A 20,900-nucleotide genomic window follows, 5' to 3' on the forward strand; every position below is an offset into this window, starting at 1 on the left:
AAGACAACACACAGAAGACGGCTCAACTAGATGGCTGATGGAAAGACTGGAAAGTGGCAGCGGTGTCTGTGGTGCATATTGGAGGCTCAGGAAGAAGTATCTTGGAATCTAGAGGGTGTATTCACAGGGAAGATGGTAAAGCCTGAAGGACCTTAGGATACAGTGGCAGATTATATGATAAGGCATGGTGGTCCTCTGTCTCACTAGATGGATTGTAATTGTAGATATTCACTCATTCATGTTGTGACAATAGCCATGTGACTCTTTGCACCTACCTCCTACTCCCAAGAGAGCTACAGTCAGGGTCAGAGGAAAGAAAAGGACAATGTTAGAGGTCCTCCCTGCTTGGCCAGTCTAATGGAACCTGGGAGGTTCAAGGGATTGGGGAAAGGAAATTATCACGTGCCTACTATGTGCAATGTCCTGTGGTAGGCACTAGCTTAGCAGGGGTTCTAACAGACGTGGAAGGAGAGCAGGAAAGTAAGAATGTAAGGTAGCTGAAGGATCTGTGATTTCTTCATCTTGAAAAACTTCCTCCAGTGATGCAAACTGCAACTTGTCTATGACTTGGGGAATTGCCTGAGGTACATGGAGGTTGAGTGACTTGTCCAGAGTAACCTAGAAATGCTTCTGTTTATACATGTCTTTCGCTTGCTTTAGGGAAAAGAAGCAGCAGAAATACTGCTCCTAACACAGACTTAACGTACTTAACAATAAACAGAGTGTATTTAACTCTTCCTGGAGGCCCAGAAGTTCTTGAGTCACAATGTCTATCATATTTGAGAAAATCTTAAAAGACTAATAAAGGGTGGCAGTGAGCATGTTGACAGTGCTGATATCAAATTTATTATTTTGGTTTTCATTTGTATTCTTGATCCTTTCTTCTAACTGAAGAAAATACTTCCAAAACTTTCCTTTAATTTCTCTTATTTGCCACCAAGCGGAAAATATGTTACACATCCATCTTGAGTGTTTCTGGGTAACCGTGACTCCGAGGTCAATGACTAGTTGAATTTAAATAACCAGAAGGAATAAAATAATGTATTAGATAAAGAAGTTCATCTAAATTCCCACGTCTAATTCTGCCACGATTTATGACTTTAAAAGGCTTTGGCATACATGTCTGTCTGGACTCTTCCGTTAACCACAGACTGGGTAAAAACATGGAGGCTCTTGAGCTACTTCAGATTTGTGAGGGCAGTCCACTGGCCCAAGAAAGCTTGGCAGCTGCATCTGAATTCACAAAGCATTCTCCTTGTTAAGGAAGCCACCACCTGTGCATCCTTCTTTCAAAGCAAAAGCAATCTTCCTAAGCGAAGGTCAAATCAGCATGACAAATATGGCACCTCTTGGATCTCTATCACGCCAGGCGAGAGCAACTTGCTCACTTGAAATATAGCTAATCCGTCTTGCAGAGGCCAGAATTTAAAAGCAGGCAAGCATGGCAGGGAGAAATTATAAATACATTTGAAATTTTTACGGCTCGTTTTACCCACCAGGGGTTGCTGTGATTTTTAGGATAATTTTAAATGAGACAGCAGGTTAGAAAATGAAATATTAGCAAAGAGGGGTTAACAAAGGGATGACAGAGGATTCCTCTCTACCCACAAAGAGGAAGTAACAGCCACATAGAAACACATTCATGCACAAATGTGCACACACACACACACACACACACACACACTCCTATGAAAAATCATCTGTTCTTCCTCTTTAAATATTCAAAAATCTCCTGTATTAAAGCCCTTAAATTTAAAGATAAAAATGCTTTCTAAAAATAAAAATAAAGGTAGGGAAGAAATCAAGGAACTATAAAAGGGGTTAGAGATGGAAGGAGAGAGATTGATTTGTACCATCAGAAAGGAGTGAAAAAATGACAGGTATCAAAGAAAGAAAGAACTAGACATATCCCTCACAGACTAGACTACACCAGATCACTGATGAAGTAGTACAGAGGTTTTCCCTTCAAGTGGAGAAACCAGACACATCAGTTCCACCTTACAATTCTATTACTGATACTCTTTTCCCATTAACCACTACCCAAATGCTCTCTCTGAGCATGAGTCACCACCAATCAGCCAGCCAGAGTATATGACAATGAAAGCATCTTTAGATTCAGGGCAAGTCACTTTAGGTAAAAGGGTTATTTGGAAATAGCTAACCTTTTAATTCATCTTAGGTGTTTTGCCAAGCAATCTTCCTCTAATGGAGACAGGGCTAGTTAAATATGTTGTGTGGTCCTCAACTGATTGGTTGAGTCAGTAAGAGGGGAATATCAAAGCAGGAAATGTACTAGCTCAGCATACTTCAGTTAGGTCCCGAGTCAGGAAAACGTCCAGGAAATGGAGGCTAACGGCTGGGGAATGATGGAAAGTCACATCAGAGACACAGACTTTTTCTGGAACTTCCTGTATGACTGCTGACAGCATTCCCTTGGTCACGAAAGTTAAGATTTTACAAGAAGTTAGCAATAACAAGAATGTGAAGGATATTTAAATGTCAGAAAATATGCAACACGTGGATTACAGATGAGAATATGGTACTAAGGGTATACTAACAGACGACAACAACAACAACCAAAAACCAAAATAAAACTGCTTTACAAAAGGCAGAGGGCAGTACCTGAGAGCAGGAAAACAATGAACACAATTTGTTTTCTTCAAAAGAGATGGGACAAGACAAAAGGAGGAAGTGCTGTCCTTCCTTCATCCTGCCAGACTCTCATTGGAAAGTCAAGTGTGCACATCAATCATGATAAGGGAGAAGAGACCAAAGTGATACCTTTTTGTCTTCTTTTTAAAGGAAACACAAAGATGTATCACATAGCACCCTATTCATTATTATCCTTTCAAATAAAACTGTGTACATCTACCACAACAAAGTGTATTTTCCACGAAGAGGTATGCCAAACATGACCTGTGCTTTTCAAACATCAGCACTTAGAAAAGAGATTCTAGCTAGAAACAATAACATAATTCCATATTTCCAGAAACAAAGGTTCTGGGTTCATAGTATCAAATGTTTGTAAAAATCAAAGTCCTTGACTTTGTCATGGTTACAAAAAATACTCATCACAAAATACAGTTAGATAGTTATTGCTTTTCTGAATGATTAGGACTCAAATCTATTTGCTTTAGAGCAAAATGATAAAGAATAGTCACAGTACATCTTCAATATTTTATGTGAAACTACAAAAAAGCGATGGAAATGCCTTTTTTATGCTAAGCTTCATATTTGCATAATTAATTTTATATATTTATATTATATTAATTTTATATATTTCTTGGTGAGCTAGGCCTATGATGTCATTTGTGAGAAAGAAATAAAATTCCACCAAAATTCAAATAACAGATAAAATTATATACATATATATCATATATATATTTATATATATATACCTATGATACACATATATATTTATCAATCTTGGATCATGATGTTGGAAGGAATCTTACAGGTAATCTCTCCCTCTCATCCTTTCTACAATACATCTGTTCAATGCCATATGGTCCCAGTTTGAACAGTTTTAGGTGTGGGTAGCACAACACTGTTGAAAAGGTCTACTTGTTAGAAAGTTTTCTAAGACTGAGTCAAAATCTGACTACCTATAAATTCTACCCATTGGTCCTACTTTTGACATCAGTAACAGTGAAAATTTTTAGATCTCTTTCCTCTTACCCGTGACAAGTTTTCAAATACTAAAAGTCAATTATCAAGTTTCCCATTCTTTTTATGGGCTGGACATCTTCAGTATCATCATGTGACAGTTTCCAGAAACATACCTCACTCTCATGCCATTGTTCATCTAGACATTCTCTAGTTTACCAGGAATCCTCATAAAGTTGAGTCAGTAGTTGGCCAATGTAGATTTGGAAGAGATCATTTTCTTTCTCCGTTGATATATACTCTATACTTTTGTTTATGCAACTAAAGTCGGTTTAATTCTTAATACTTGCCTCTCATACTATTGGCTCAAAATGAGTTTGTGGTCAGCTAAAACCATTAGGCCTCTCCATAAACTACTTCCAAGGCTACTCCTCTGCTTATGCATCTGATTATTTGAACCTTGAAGTTCGATTCTATCTTTAGCTCTGTTAAATTCTGGGTTGTTGGTTTTCGCCCATTGCTCTAGTCTAGTGAACTCTCTTGGTGTCATCCGATGCTTTATTATCTGATTCTCCCCCATTTGTATCATCTGAAAATTTGGTAAGCAGGCCTCTTTTATCTAATTTTTCAAAATTTCTGATAAATCTCTTTGATAAGCTCAGAGACAAAGCCCTGTGACTAGTGCCCTTCACTACTGACTTCCTCTCCAAATTGTCATGATAGAAAACCTTATGATATTTTATATCATAAATCATTTTATATCTTTATTTCTCAATCAGTGGGAATTCAATGAAGGCTTTCAGATCTTTTCATGTGTCAGTAGACTGGAGTATGAATATTACCAGTTCTCGGGGCAGGAAGCTTTCTTCTTGACGAGCAATGACAAGAGATGCAGTTTCTCCTTGTTTAGTGCTTCTCAGCATGGCTACAAGTTCTTCCTGAGTCCGACCAGTAATGTCTCTGCCATTCACCTAATGAATGAATGCAGTTAGATGAAAAGCAGCTATTAAAATACCTGCCACCATGGCCCTCTCTGGAAGTGTGATGAAACCTAGGGACCCCTTTTTATAATAATGTGTTTAAATGCACAAAATAAAACATATGAGATTACAAAGGAAATCAATTACATTGAAGTACAATCATTAAATTTTTTTTTTAAAAAAACAAGTTCACCTAGGCAAAGAAACCCTTTCCAAAAAGTACCCTCCCTCTCCCACCTTCCACTCCTAGCCACTCCTTAAGAAAAAGCAGCAAAACACTGAGACATATTGGGCTTGCAAAGAAAGACAAATAAAAAATGAATCAGCTAGAAACAGATTTCACAAAATACTCACATGATTACCATGCATTGTTATGATATATGTCATTATGGAAAACAAATCAAACTATCATACTACCAAAGTACGGTCTTCCAACAAGTAGGAGCAGATTTCAAATGCCCTGCAGGCATTTTCTTATGTAATTATGGCAATGAGCAGCCATGAGTTACCATAATACTAGAAATGAATAGTCACCCTTCTCTAGAACGGATTTGCTCTACGTTCTGGCCAGTGGGTAACCTACTCAGGTGCTATTGTTTCCATAAAATCTAAATTACTTCTCTTTGGAGGAGGCCATCCTTACTTCCCCAATCTTTCATTCTTTTGACATCTTGTATTCACTTTTATCTTAATTCTGGACATTACAGTTATTTATTTATGTGTCTTTGTACTAACACTCTACTAGTCTGTGAGTTACTTGAGGGCAGGGATTGGGTAATTTTTTTTTTTACCTTTGTACCCTCAGTACCTAGCACAATGCTCCCCACATGGACAAGGCTTAACAAACGTTGCTTAACTGAACTATTAAATTTCATTGAACAGACTTAAGGCTTTTTCAGGTTTAGAGTCAGTGGACCACCATTTGCTAATGGAGGAGTTAATCTGTCTCCTACCTAAAACTTGCTTTGTATCCTCTCTTCTGCTTTGTATTACAGAGGAGGTCACAGGAACACCTTTAATTTACCAAAGCGGGCCAATTTTCAGCAAAGGGGGATTTTCTTTCTTAAAATGCATAATGATATACTGCAAATGGCTAGGAAAAAGTTTGGTAGCATCCAGCAGTCTTGTCCACAGCTTCCACAGCTATTCCATTTCCAGTCTAGCCCAGGTGATGCTGGTTTATACTTAAGGGTTTCACTTCTGGCACAGATCAGGCTAAGGGGATACTCAGTTTTAGCTTATTCCTACTTGAGAGAAGTCAGATGATTCTTGGGCTAAGGATTTGGATCATAGTGCCTTGAAGTTTGTGATATAACTGGATGCACCTAGAGTGAACCCAAACCCCTGGTTTGGCCTCAGTTTGACTTATCCTAATGTTAAGTTGACATTAATGGGACAGAAGAACATTGGAGAGGGAGAAAAAATGTCCTAGGACTATTTGTGTCATACTATTTGCCTTTCAAAACTGGACTGACCAGTAATTTCTGATTAGTTTTTTCAAATTTTGTTTTGTTTTGTTTTCAAATTTCATCTTTGGATTTATACTACTGGAAAATATTTTCAGAGCCAAAGGACAAAGATTTCATTTCATTGAGGGGAGTATTCTAAGTTCTAACCTCCAAAATTCTATCCCCTGATTGTAGGCGGCCATCTTTCACTGCTGCTCCTTTTGGTAAAATATTTTTCACAAAAATAGGACCAAGACCATGTATTGAGGAATCCCTGGTAACCACAGTGAAGCCAAGTCCTTCAGGACCTAAAGCAAAAACATAGGAAAACAACAACAATTATAATAAGCTTGTACATAGGCATTGAACTTAGACTTGAAATTAAGTGCTTAAAACATCATTAATTCAAATAAACAAAGGAAGGTTCAACTTGAAAATTCTGAATTATGGATCCACAGGCACCACAAACTCATTACGTCTAAAACAGAACTCCTTATCCTTTCCTCCAAACTAATTTATATATTGATATACACATACATATGCACGAATGTATATGCATATATGTATAAACACACATATGTATTCATACATGGACACATATATGTGTGTTTGTATATATGTGCGTATGCGTATATGTGTGTGTGTATGTATGTATGTATGTATGTATTCCAATAACTCAGGTTTCAACCTCAATGTTATCCTTAACTCTTTACTCTTGCTTACCCTACATATCCAACTCACTTTCAAGTTTTGTCATTTTTATCTCCATGACACCTTTCCCATATGTTCCATTCTTTTCACTCAAACAACCTCTACAGTAGTACAGGGTCTTATCACCTTTCTCCTGTACTACTGTAATAGCCTCCTCTGTGGTCTCTACCTCATCTCTCCCCACTTCAATCTAACCTCCACACAGCTGCTTAAATAATTTTCCTAAAACACAGACCTGATTGTGTCAAAAGTAATGTACTCCTCCCAACTCCTTATTCAAAACTCCACTGACTCCCTAACGCCTTTAGATTCAAATATAAATTTCTCTGGTATGTAAAGTTTGTCACAACCTGTTCCTTCTTGCCTTTCCATACTTCTTTCTTCTCTCCTCACATGGGCCCACTCACTATTCTGTATATAGGATGCTACATCTTCTATTTCTATAGCTGTGTACTATTTTAATCAACCAATCAATCAATAAGCATTTTTAATTGCCTACCACGTGCCAGGCACTGTGCTAAGTATTGAGGATACAAGAATAGTCAAAAGACAGCTCCTAACATTAAGAAGCTTATAATCTAATGGGGTGACAAAATGCAAACAGATATTTACAAAGCGAGCTATGTACAGGATAAATAAATTTTTAAAAAAGGGAATTATATTGGAATTAAGAGGAGTTGGGGAAGGCCTCCTGTAGAAGATGGGATTTTAATTGGGGCTTAAAGGAAGCCAGAGAGGTCAGTAGTCAGAGCAAAAAAAGGAAAGCATCCCAGGCATGAAGGACAGCTAGAGCAAATGCTAGGAGCAGAGACATGGAGTGTCTTGTTTGTGGAAGAACCAGAAGGCCAGTGTCACTGGATCAAGATTACATGTTGGAGAGCAGGGTGTAAGAAGACTGGAAAGGTAAGAGAGGGCTAGCTTATGATGAGCTTTGAATGCCAAACAGAGCTTTTTGTATTTGTTCATGGAAGCGATAGGAAGTCACTGAAGTACACTGAGTCATGGGGGTGACATGGTCAGACTCGTGCCTTAGAAAAATGACTTTACTAGATGAATGAAGGATGGATTGGAGTGGTGAGAGACTTGAAGCTAGAAGAACCCCTAGCCACTATTGCAACAGTTCAGGCATGAGGGGAGGAGTACCTATACCAGAGTGGAGATAGTGTCAGAGGAAGAAAGAGAGTGCATTGTTGCACAGGTGAAATCAACAGGACTTAGCAAGAGCTTGGATATGGAGGATGAGAGATAATGAGGAGTCCAGGATGACTTCTAGGATGTAAGCCTAAGGGACTGAGAGGATGATACTGCCATCCACAGTAAAATGGAAAGTGGGAGGGGTGGAGAGTTTAGGCAGATAATAAGTTATGTTTTGGACATATTAAGGTTATAATGTCTATGGATTTCCAGTTCTAGATGTCTGAAAGGCAGTTGGAGACACAACATTGGAGATCAACAGAGGGCCTGGGGCAGGAAAAGTAGATTTGAGAATCATCAGCATAGAGATGGTAATTAAAGCCATGGGAGTTGATGAGATCACCAAGTGAAGTAGTACAGAGAGAAAAGAGGGCCCAGGAGAGAAACTTGAGGAACCTACATTTAGAGGGCATGACCCAGAGGAAGATCCAGAAAAGGAGACAGAGAATAGATCGGTAGGAGGAAAACCAGGAGGGAGTGGTGTCCAAAAACTGAGAGAGAAGAGAGTGATCAACATGGAGAACGAGAATTGAGAAAAGAACATGGATTTGGCAACTAAGAGATCATTAGTGACTTTGGAGAGAGTAGCTGTGGTATGATAAGGTCAGAAGTCAGATTGTAAATGGTTAAGAAGATCATGTAAGAGGAATGAAGTTGGAGGCACTTTCAGAAGATGGCCTTTTTTGAGGGGTTTAGCTACAAAGGGCAGGAGAGACACACAACAGGACTTAAGTGGGATGGCAGGATCGGGTGAGGGTTTTTTCCAGGATGGGGAAGACATGGGCTCTTCCCATGTTTTGCAGGCTCTTCCTCCTCATCTACATCTCTTGAAATCCCTGATTGTCAACGAGACTCAGTTTAGGCACCACATGTAGTCTGTCCTGGTCTCTGCCTCTCTCCCCAAGTTGTTCATACTCTCTTTCCCAAAACTACCTTATTCTCTTTGTTTAGATGCTCTATATACAATTACATATGCGCTTGTCATCTCTCTGTTCAAATGTCAGCTCTTTGACAGCAGGAACTGTGCTCCTTTTGTCTTCATATCTCCAATATTTACAACAGTTTCTGACAGAGGAGATACTTACTGATTGATTTTCAAAATATTATGCAGGTTTTATCACTTTCAGAAAAGTGGAGTAACCTACATAATAAAATTGCTCTAGGATGGTACCTGGACCTAAGCAGTTGCCTTATTATGATGAGACTAAAGTCTGATTTCTCAGCCCCACTGAGTTTTTGTTTATCAAAAGCCTATTGGCTCTCTGCTATCCAAAATTCAATGAGAATAATTTGTACAAGAAAGCCAATTCATGCATTTATCTAAAGGAGAAATACAACTACAAGTTCTACTGGAAAAGCTGTGTCAATGTCTTCTCTTCCCAGGAAATAAGGTAAGATTATTTGGTGAATCTACTGAATCAAAGTTAAGGAAATCAGATAATGATGAAGGATAATTTCACCAAACTAAAGTACCCCAGATGTCATTGGTTTTCTCTCCTCTTTTCCCTCTCCTTATCTGCCAACCCCTCCCCCTTTTCCTTTTCTCCCCTTCTGTCTTTGTCTGTCCCCCTCCCTTTTTTTTTCTCTCTCTCTTAACTAGAATCAAATATTTATACTAGTCAATTTATTAGGGCACCATTTGTAAATATGATCCTGGAAATAGTCTGATAAAATTCTCTTTCTACATCACTATTTTTTTTTTTTTTAGTATTATTACAGTAGAAAGATTGTTGGATGCATAACTAATCAGGAGAACTGAACTTCAATTTTGGCTTGGGTATTTATTAGCTGTATAGTCACACATATGGTCATACAGTTATACCAGCAAGCCACATGACTGCTCTGAGCCTCAATATCCCCATCACTAAAACTGGCATAAGAATTACTTGCGAGTTCTACCTTGCTGAGTTATATGAATGAAGCCTTCCTAAACCTTAAAATGTTATGCAAATGAGAGCAATTATTATATTAAATGAGGACTTAGGCATGTTCTATTTTCCCTATCTTCTTAGTTTTAACATTTTTTTTTCTTCCTCCTTTCCTTAGAAAATCTAATGTTTATGTCATCCCCATAGTACCCAGCTGGCCTTAGTGCTTATGTTAATTTCTATTATAGACAATCATTTCCTGCCTGGCTTAGAATTACATTTTCTCCTTTCTAGTGCCCATTCTGGGATCCATCATATTTTGGTGTATAATGGTCATCGTTCACCTCCTACCACTAGAATTAGGCTAATGAAGTACAGCCTGGTAGAGGGAACTGTATGATTTATAATTAGCATATTGATTGTTTACATGTAAATGAGAGCTTCTGAAGTACTTTTGGATGATTTGAAGAGTTTATTTCCTTAAGTAGTTCAAACCTTTTCCCAGAAATTTTATTTATACTATTAATTTGCATGACGAACTATTCATACTGCAAAGGTAAATTTTAGGCCAGTTCTTGTATGAGTCATCAGAAATTCCTGATTAGCAGGTTCTCAATTAATATGATTTTAACGCATATAAAACTATACCAACAATAGATACATATGCTTTCTGCTCACCTGTCCTTAACTCAGCAAATATTTTGGAGTTTTGACGATCTAGCTATGGAAAATGCAAAGAGGCAGCTAACACTAATTAGGGTTTTCAACATTAAATTATTAGAAGTAATTTCTTTATAAAGTAGAGCCTTGAAAATGTGGTTCTTACTACAGAATAGACAGGCCTCAGTTACAAAAAAAACATTCATAATAAACATTTGTTCTGAATGTCAAAATCTTCTGGAGTTGAATAGGCTTATTAGAGAAGGAATATTAGAGAAAAGGCCATGGTGGGGGGGTACACTGAAGTCTTCTGAGTGGTTCAGCTACTACAGTTTTTTGTTTATCATATTTTGTCTTTTCTTTTCATTCACTTCTTTTTAATTTATTTTCTTACCATGAAATAAAATAGAAACAAGAGGCCTGCGTTTATTTATATCCTGACTTTGATCTTTAATGGGTCAGACCTAACGGTACAATCCTATTTGAAACTCAGATTTACCAGCTGTAAAATGGAAATAATAATAATAATACTTGTACTACTGACCTCACAGTGATGTAAGGAGAATTTTTTGTACACCAAACAGTATATATGAGCTATTATTACTCCAGGTCTGTGTTGTAAGTAAAATACATGGTGACAAATTTCCCAGCAAAAAGAAAAAACTAATGAAGATCTACCACTAATCTGTAACTTATTGTCCTAAAGAGTTGTCTTGGGCACTGAGCAGTTGGTAAAGTGACAAACAGCCCATATGTGTCAGTGTTGAAAATTATTATTATGCCCTATTATATAATTATTAAAAGAATATAATAAGAATACACACATGACCTAAAAAAACAAAAAGGATATGCTATTCCCATAGAGAAAGTACAGGATAATCAATGAAAGGCTTATGTGCCCTCCACTGGTATCCACTTGAGGTCAACAGACGGAAACAAAAGTTCCTAGATTATTAGGTGGGCTCCCTGTGGTGGATTTATGGGACAACAATGGGGAATAAGAAATAATAAGTTTGCCCATAAGTAAATACAAAATAAATATAGAAATAAATTCAAAACAAGATATAGAAAACAAATACAAAGTGATTTCTGGGGCATTTGAGAGCTATAATACTATCTAAGGGGAAGAAGAAAGGCTGCTGTTTTGAAGGTAGCATTTAAGCCGAGTCCTAAGTTCAAATCTGACCTCAGACACTTACTAGCTGTGTGACCCTGGACAAGTCACTTAACCCTGTCTGCCTCAGTTTCTTCATCTGTAGAATGAGGTGGAGAAGGAAATGGCAAACCAGTCCAGTATGTTTGCCAAGAAAACTCCAAATGGGGTCACAAAGCATCAGATATGATTAAAAAACAAATGAAATTTAAGCCAAGCACATCTTGTAAGGGGTTAGGGACTCCAAGAGATGGAAGTGACAAGGGAAAGCATTCCAGGTAGGGAGGTAGGAGACAGAGGCTTTACTCAGAGAAGAGCAAGAAGACCAATCTGGATGGAGTATACTATGGTAGGGAATAAAATGTATTAAGTAGAAGCTTTTGCAGATGCTTTCACACGTGAAATGAATCTCAAAGGCAATAGGAAACCACTAAAGTTGACTAGGTAGGGAAATGCCAATGATCAGAATTGTGGTTTAAGATGATCATTTGGCATCTGTAGGTGGAAGAAGGACTGGATTAGTGTCTACCATGGAAATAGTTGAAATGAGTTAAAAATTAAGAGTAGTAATATGAAACTGAAATAGAAACGGGCCCGCTAACCCAGACGTAAAGATCCTGGTGGGTTGCATATTGACTTAGAAAATCACTTATCAATGTCATCTGTGTTTTACTGTATTTTTATTTCATTAAACATTTCCCAATTACATTTTAATCTGGTTTGGACAACAGGAATGTCGTGGGCCATGTGCGACCTTGACAATTCTGAATTAGAGAAAAAGAGATTTTTAGAGATTTAATTGAAATAGGAGGCAAGGATGAGAGAATGAGTTGGAACAAATGTATAGCGTGTGGACCAAAATGACATTTTAAAAGCCTAGTGTTGTGTGAAAAATATTTGCATGACTAAATGAGCAGAATTAATGATGGTCACTACCTAAGTTATTCTAAAGGATAACTACTTTCAGTGAGTAAACTGGCATTCAAACTTTGAAAAAGGAGCAGAGGCCATTTAGAGTAGTAAAATGCTAATTCCTCAGAATCAAACAGTACTTAGCAAATGGATAGCCACCTCCAAAAGATGTGAAGCTAATTGTTAGAAAATCTAACTAATATTTATGTGTAATTGGAAAAAAAAGAAAATGTAAACAAAAATATATATATATATAATGATAACTAACTGCTTTTTAGATGGTGCTTTAAAGTATACCAAATGCTTTATGCACATTATCTTGTTTGAGCCTCACAATAACCCTGTGAGGCAGGTGCTACAGGAATTATCCCCATTTTACACATGGTGAAACTGAGGTTCTGAAACTAGAAGCTAACAGATATCAAACTGGAAGGGACCTCAGCAGTACTAGTGCAACCATTGCATTTTACAAAGGAAAAGACTGAGAACTAAAGACATTAAGAGACTGACTTGCACAAGGTCACACAGGATAAACCAATTCTTCTGATTCCAAATCCAACTTTCTTTCCATTGCACATCAAAGCATAAGTTAAGTGACTTGCTGAAGAACAAACAACTAATTAAGTACAAGAACATGAGATTTAAACCCCAATCTATCTTCCCGAGTTCAGGTATATTCATTATGCCATGATTAGTAATCATAAGTTTGTAAGATCCATTAATGTTTTGGCACAATAAGTGCTCTGTTTTTTTGTTGTTGTTCAGTCATTTCAGTCATGTCAGACTCTTCGTGACCCCATTTGGGGTTTTCTTGGCAAAGATGTTGGAGTGGTTTGTCATTTCCTTCTCCAGCTCATTTTACAGATGAGGAAACTAAGACAAACAGGGTTAAGTGACTTGCCCAGGGTCACACAGCTAGTAAGTGTCTGAGGCCAGATTTGAAGTCAGGAAGATGAGTTTTTCTAACTCCAGATCTGACACTTTGTCCACTGCCCCATTTAGCTGTTGTTCCTCCTTTGTTTTTGAAGAGGATCACTGACATCAGGATGGTGATGTCTTGACTTGGAAATGATTTGGGTTTAAGTGAGGCAGGGCTGTGCAAACTTGGCAATGTTGAGGTTTAGGGATTTAGTGGTGGCAGGACCACAAAATCATGACAAACGGGTCCTGCTTGAATGAATTTGACCCACGCCTTCTTTCAGCCAAAGACAAGGTTTTTTAAAGATCTGGTCAGACTCTTAAGGAATCTAAGCATTTGTATCGCTAATGCAAGTGGGCCAGATCTTAAGAATCTGAACCCTTGGCTAGACTCTTAAAGAATCTCAGCATTTTAATGGAGACAAGATGGGTCTTGTATACAGAAATCCCTTATATATAGGGATCTAAGAGTGGACAAATAGTTTGGGGTGACTGGAGGAGGGGCTTGGGAGAAGGGGTATCTTGATGGGAGTGGACAGTAAGCTGAGGTGACCAGAGGAGGGGTCTAGGGAGGATCTTTTTTCTTTTTTGTTTTTAGGCAGTTGGGGTTAAGTGACTTGCCCAGGGTCACACAGCTAGTAAGTGTCAAGTGTTTGGTCTGAGACTGGATTTGAACTCAGGTCCTCCTGACTTCAGGGCCGGTGCTCTATCCACTGCGCCACCTCACTGCCCCTCTAGGGAGGATCTTGATGGGCGTGACTGGGGGGTAGAATGGGATCCAGATAGGATCATGGGTGGGAAGTGGCCCCATGCCATCCAGAGGTAATAGACAACAGAGGGTTGGGCTAAATTAAAGGTAACAGAGAATTGGGAGATTGGGTGTAGGTGATATTGAAAGGTCATTTGGTAGGATTATAGCCTCAGTCAAATAGCTAGAGACTTCCTTGATCAAACAGGAGAGTTCAAGGAGAGTCTGTAGACAAATGGGACCCAAATTCTTTTTGGGGTAAGGGGCAAAGGTCTTGGCTTGGGCCTGTACCCTGTCAGCAAGACATAGGTCAGGACAACTGGCGATGGCCCCTGGTGCAGTTGGGGACCTTGGCCTTTCAAGCAAAGGTCTTTCCCAGGTCTCAGATTGTCTGAGGCAACACCCAATCAGTGATTAAAGGCTTGGTAAGAACTGAGGCACAAGATGGCCCAGTCTGCCTTCACAAAAGAATCAATCTGGGAGGGAAAGACCTTCAGTGTTTCTGGCCAGAACAGAAATATTTGCTCACTCTGAGCCAGGAGAAAGTGAGGCTTGGGCTGGGACCTATTATTGGTCTATCGGTGAGAGGCAGAGTGATTTGGGTTTAAAAGCAGGGTAAAGTAGTTCCATTTGAATCCCAATGGACTTTATCAAAGTCAGGTTTTTCAGAACTTTAGTTCAAGAAATGATAAAACTTCATGAGACAAAGGAGTTAATTGTCCTGGTGTTTTGGGAAAAAAAAGATAGAATAAATAAGTGGGGAAGAAAAAAAATATCTGGACCCCAAACCTGAAGATACTTTGTGAAGTATAAATGATCAAAATTTACATTCCTTTGGACAGAGCACCCAGATGTAGGGGTATAACTCCCCCATGGACAGAGGTAGAAGAGGCGGAAGACGAGTTGCACCTAGCTGCCGTGCTTCTGGAAAACTGAAATCACACCAATGGCTTACATGGTAACATATAATTATTTTCTCTGTTTCCCAAAATGCAAATATTATTTCCTTATTTTAAAAAACCCCAACAACCTAATCGTAGGAACAATGTGTAGAAAATTACTTAAGCACATACTTGACTCACTCTATCCTTTGATTCAAAGTAATGTAAAGGATATGAATTAACTTAGCCTCAACATGTTTATATTAAATGTCACAAGAGGATATAATACCTGTGATTCAATAATTACCTTTCTTAAGGTCAATCTTAATTTTCTTTGCATTTTTCTTGCTTCCAAACCCCATGAGGGGAGAAAGCGATGGTGATGATGGCTTTCTTCCTAGTCTTGGTACTCTGGGGCTCCTGTTCTGTTGGCTAGAAATCTGTGTGTCTGTCTCCACACTGCTTGCTCCTGTCAGGTTGACTGTTTTCGATGCTGGTTTTCCTTGGATTGGAGGGGATATCTTTGTTCTCAAAACAACATCACTGTTACCAAGACTTCCAAGAGGTGCAATGACTGACTTTTCATACTGTTCACGGTTGTTTGGTGGAAGCACTTGTAAGAGAACATTTTGAGATTTCATCGCTTGACGGAAGACATCTTGAGCCCTTGAAAGAAAATAATTTATATTTCAATACACAGCAAGCCACTTCTAAAGCTATAATTATTAGCTTAAATCATGAGAGTATAATTTATTTACTTATGATAATTATCACAATATCCTCAGAACTAGGGAATCTCAAGCAGAGGTTTTTAACCTTTTTGTTTCATGGACCTCTTGGGAAGTCTGGTGGAGTCTATGTAGCCCATCTCCCAAGAATGTTTTGAAATGTATAACATAAAATACATAGAATTACAAAAGAAATACATAATATTGAAAAAAAGTTATCAAAATATTAAGAAAACAATTTTGTGGTCCACAGGTTAAGAACACCTAATCTAGAAGTTTTTCAACTCATTAGACATCACAGCAACCTTTGATTTCCATGTAAATTCTCCTTGAGTTAATAAAAAAACTCTCATATTTTTATGCTATTTATGAATTAAGATAAAGAATGAATGAGAACAGAACTAATATATTTGCACCTATGTGTGCATTTGAGTACCTTGATACTGAAAATGGATTTTTTATCTTATTAGTGTGGGTAGTCCTTTCAACAGTGCAGGTAACACAACCCTCCACACTATGATTCTTCCACATACTTCCATAAATTTCTTCAGAGAGGATCCATACAATGTACTGTTCTTTTTGTTTATTTGTTTTCTTAACCTTCTCTAAGGTACCAAGGTAGGACTTGGGTTGTATACATACTTACTCTCACGTTAAAATCATCTGTGTGTGTTTATTGTCTAAAAATTGCAGTTGGGTTAATGACCCATATTCTAAGCATATCTGAACATGTCATCTTCAGGGGCTGCTAGTCTTTATTAGAGAGTGTTACCATATTAAAAAGCTTATTATAATATAAAATAAACCCACATAAATCATCAGCATTTCTATATATTACTAACAAAGGCCAACAGCAAGAGATAGAAACATAAATTCCATTTAAAGTTACTGTAGACATTATAAAATATTTAGAAGTCTACTTGCCAAAAGAAACTCAGGAATTACATGAACACAAATACAAAATATTTTACAACAAATAAAGTCAGATCTAAATAATTGGAAAAACATCAGTTGCTCATGGGTAGGCCGAGCTCATATAATAAAAATGACAATTCTACCTGAACTAATTTACTTATTCAGTGCCATACCAATCAAACTACCAAAAATTATTTTATGGAGCTAGAAAAAATAATAACAAGATTCATCTGGAAGAAAAAATGGTCCAGAATATCAAGGGAATTAATGAAAAGAAATACTAGGGAAGTGACCTAGCTGTTCCAGATCTTAAATTGTATTATAAAACAGCAATCATCAAAACTACTTAGTACTGGCTAAGAAATAGAGTGATGGGCTGAGCAGCAGGCATGATGTCTGGTGATAAGGGTGTTAAGAAGAAGTCTCTGAAGAAGTCCAAGAAACAAACCAAGGAAATGGATAAGGAAGATATAGATTTCAAACAAAAACAAAAAGAAGAACAGAAAAAACTGGAAGGGTTAAAAGCAAAAGCTGCTGGGAAGGGACCACTTGCCAGTGGTGGGATTAAGAAATCTGGCAAAAAGTAGATGTTCTTGGGTAGATAAAATGATGATTCCCATTGGTTTCTTTCTTGCTTTGTGACATCTGCATTTCCTACTTCAACATCTATAGCAGCTTGCAGCCAAGATTAAGTGTTATCTTAATGTGTTTATTGTACATTGTAATAAACTTAAAAAAAAAAAAGAAAGAAATAGAGGGGTGGATCAGTGGAGCAGGTTAAGTACACAAGACACCATAGTCAATGACTACAGTAATCTACTGTTTGATAAATCCAAAGACTACAGCTTCTGGGATAAGAACTCGCTATTTGACAAAAACAGCTGGGAAAACTGGAAAAGAGTATGGCAGAAACTAGGCCTAGACCAACATCTTACACCATATACCAAAATAAAGTCAAAATAGGTACTTGATTTAGATATAAAGGCTGATACTACAAGCAAAGGGTGAGGGCAAGGAATAGTTTACCTACCAGATTTATGGAGAACAGAAGAATTTATGACCAAACAAGAGATAAAGAACATTATGAAATGCAAAATGAATAATTTTTATTACATTAAAAGTTTTTGCACAAACAAAGCCAATGCAACCAAAATTAGGAGGGAAGCAGAAAACTGGGAGAGAATTTGTACAAGCAGTGTTTCTGATAAGGGCCTCATTTCTAAAATATATAGAGAACTAAGTCAAATTTTGTAAATACAAGTCATTCCCCAATTCATAAAAGGTCAAAGAATATGAAAAAATGTTCTAAATCACTATTGATTAGACAAATGCAAATCAAAACAACTCTAAGGTACCACATCACACCTATCAGATTGGCCAACATGACAAAACAGGAAAATGATAAATGCTGGAGAAGATGTGGGAAAACTGGAACACTAATGCATTGTTGGTGGAGTTGTGAACTATTCCAACTATTCTGGAGAGCAATTTGGAACTATGCCCAAAGGGCTATAAAAATGTGCATACCCTTTGACCCAGCAATAGCACTTCTAGGGCGGTATCCCAAAGAGATCATAAAAATGGGAAAAGGATCCACATGTAAAAAAATATTTATAGCAACTCTTTCTGTGGTGGCAAAGAATTGGAAATTGAGGGGATGCCCATCAATTGGGGAATGGCTGAACAAGTTGTGGTATATGAATATAATGGAATACTATTGTGCTATAAGAAATGATGAGTAAGTGAACTTCAGAAAAACCTGGAAAGACCTGTATGGACCGATGCTGAGTGCAGTGAGCAGAACCAGCAGAATGTTATACAGAGTAACAGTTACATTGTGTAATGACTAATTTTGATAGACTTAGCTCTTCTCAGTAATGCAAGAATCTAAGACATCTCCAAAAGTCTGATGATGGAAAATGCTATTCACATCCAGAGAAAGAGCTATAGAGTCTGAATGCAGATCAAAGTATATACTATTTGCTCTTTTTTTCTCTTCCGTTTTGTTTCTTCTTTCTAGCAGTTCTTTCTATTGGTTCTAATTCTTCTTTACAACATAACTAATGTGAAAATATGTTTAACAGTAATGTATATGTAGAGCCTATATCAAATAGTCTTGGGGAAGGAGGTGGGGAGGGAAGGGGAAAAATTTAAAACTCAAAAGCTTATGGAAGTGAATGTTGAAAACCAAAAATAAATAAATAAAATTTTTTAAAAAGCTTATTATAAACTTATTTGTTTCTGGAAGTCCATGTTGTCTTTAGCATAATTTTGGTATCCTAACATTCCTTAATGAAGAATAGTCCCCAGTATGCTTTTATTTATCATCTGACCCAATCTAAACCATTAGAGTACTCCTTTACTGGAGTTTAACACAGTTAGAACCTAGGTATTTGCTACTTTTACAGTAGGATATCAATAAAATTTGCACATGAAGACAAAAAGATAAATGTTTGGCAAGTATGTTAATTTTAAATTATTTATTTTAGCCTCTATTAGTCATTGAGTCCTGACAAACTCCTATCACAGATTTTCAGACTAATGTATACTGCTGACATCTCGTAAGTTAATTAACAAGCTGAATCAACAGTCTGTGAAAATAGTCATTAAACACTAGCCTAAGTGACCTACGTTCCAAGAAAAACAAACGCCATCCATCGATACCAAAGCATGACAACCACTCAGACAGGAAGGTTTGCTATAGTCTATGGCTTAACATATACAGGGCTGCCAGTGACACATGTGGGGCCACCCCTGAGTGTACTCAAACATAGAATGCATTTCTAAATGGATGTACTGGGGATCATTTGTAGGAAACTGACCAGAAGTTCTACCTACAATTTTGCCCATAATGAGCTCAATAACTATTATAAGCATTCTGGGGATCAATAAAGTAAATACAACAATAAAAAAGTGCTTACTGAGCAAAGGTTTTGTCTATGAGATCCACATTGTTGATTTTTATGATGCATTCATTTTCATGAAATAGTCCATCCCGTTTAGACCTGCTGTTTTCCTCAACACCCCGGATAAAGAGCCCTAAAATTCTGAAATACAAAGAATAAAGGGCAAAATAAAATCAGAGTAATCACGTGTAATCCATGTACAATTATTCCAAAATAAGTGCCCATCCAAAGTAATGGTGACTCTTACCTACTTCACTACTGTTTGAATCATAAGTTAAATGGGAGAGTTTACAACAATAACAACAGACGTCTTTAGTGAAACAAGTATTCCAAGGATAATACACATTATACCAACCAAGAGAGAATTAATCTGTGACCTCATTTCTAATGTTTCCAGTAACTCAGCAAAGGCTATTAGGTTTTAGTGGAATTGAAAAGACAAGACTCACTTGTTTGGGATAGTAACAGATAGCTTCCTATAATGAGTGAATCAGAGAACAGAGTCAAGCTAGCAACTCTTCATTGGGAAAAAAAGAGGATGGGTTGGAGCTTGAATTTTTAAAAAAAATCACATTTCCTGAATTTCCTTTTATACCCTGTACTAAAAACTACAGACACACACACACACACACACACACACACACACACAGAGGCTGGCTGAAATGTATCTAGTTTTATTTTAATTAAATGTAGATCAAATGTTTCATCATTGGCATGGGGGTAACTGAGTTTTCAAAGATTCTATCAGTGAAGTCCAAGTCCTGGTAGGTTCTATCAAGTGGAAAAGGCTACAGCTATGGGCTCAGTAACCCAGTGTCTGCTGTCCAGGGACCAGCCCAAGTGCAGAGTTGCCATATAAGAAAGCTGGTTGCTATAAGATCAGAGTCTATAGGATGGATGAAATTAAGTAAGTGGTACTATTCCCCTGTTATCAACGACAGGAAGCAAATGTCATTTGCTGTCAGTCCTTAAACCAATAAAATTCATCAGTTTCATTATATTTTACAAAAATTACCTTTGATACCTATTTAGTTTATAGTTAAGCATGGTTCTGTCAATAAATTATTCTTAGAAAGTTATGTGTTTTAGGTCAGTAAGGTACACACTGCATATAAAAAGTGCAATGTATTTACTCAGTGGGTTACAGTGTCTTGTGACCCAGACAAAAGTTAAAGCACTGACTTAGTTTTAAATTCTCTCTTTTTGGATATGAATTGTATTGATTGTATTTGTAATTGATTGTATCAATTGGGCATTTACTAAGTAACACAA

At 37.4% G+C, this 20,900-nt stretch overlaps 1 protein-coding gene and 1 pseudogene across 1 annotated transcript in view; one reads left to right on the forward strand and one right to left on the reverse strand.

The window, feature by feature from the left end:
• Positions 1-20,900, reverse strand: part of PARD3B (par-3 family cell polarity regulator beta) — a 1,282,153-nt gene that overhangs the window by 550,891 nt on the left and 710,362 nt on the right. The window contains exons 7-10 of the mRNA XM_027873670.1: positions 19,644-19,769; positions 15,387-15,745; positions 6,203-6,342; positions 4,449-4,577 (exon numbers count right to left, since the gene is read on the reverse strand). Coding sequence (XP_027729471.1) covers positions 4,449-4,577; positions 6,203-6,342; positions 15,387-15,745; positions 19,644-19,769 — 754 coding nt within the window. The remainder of the gene's footprint in view (positions 1-4,448; positions 4,578-6,202; positions 6,343-15,386; positions 15,746-19,643; positions 19,770-20,900) is intronic.
• LOC114051364 lies at positions 17,115-17,309 on the forward strand (annotated as a pseudogene).

Source organism: Vombatus ursinus, unplaced genomic scaffold (genome assembly GCF_900497805.2).
Source record: "Vombatus ursinus unplaced genomic scaffold, bare-nosed wombat genome assembly UNPS02014802.1, whole genome shotgun sequence".
Classification (NCBI taxonomy): domain Eukaryota; kingdom Metazoa; phylum Chordata; class Mammalia; order Diprotodontia; family Vombatidae; genus Vombatus; species Vombatus ursinus.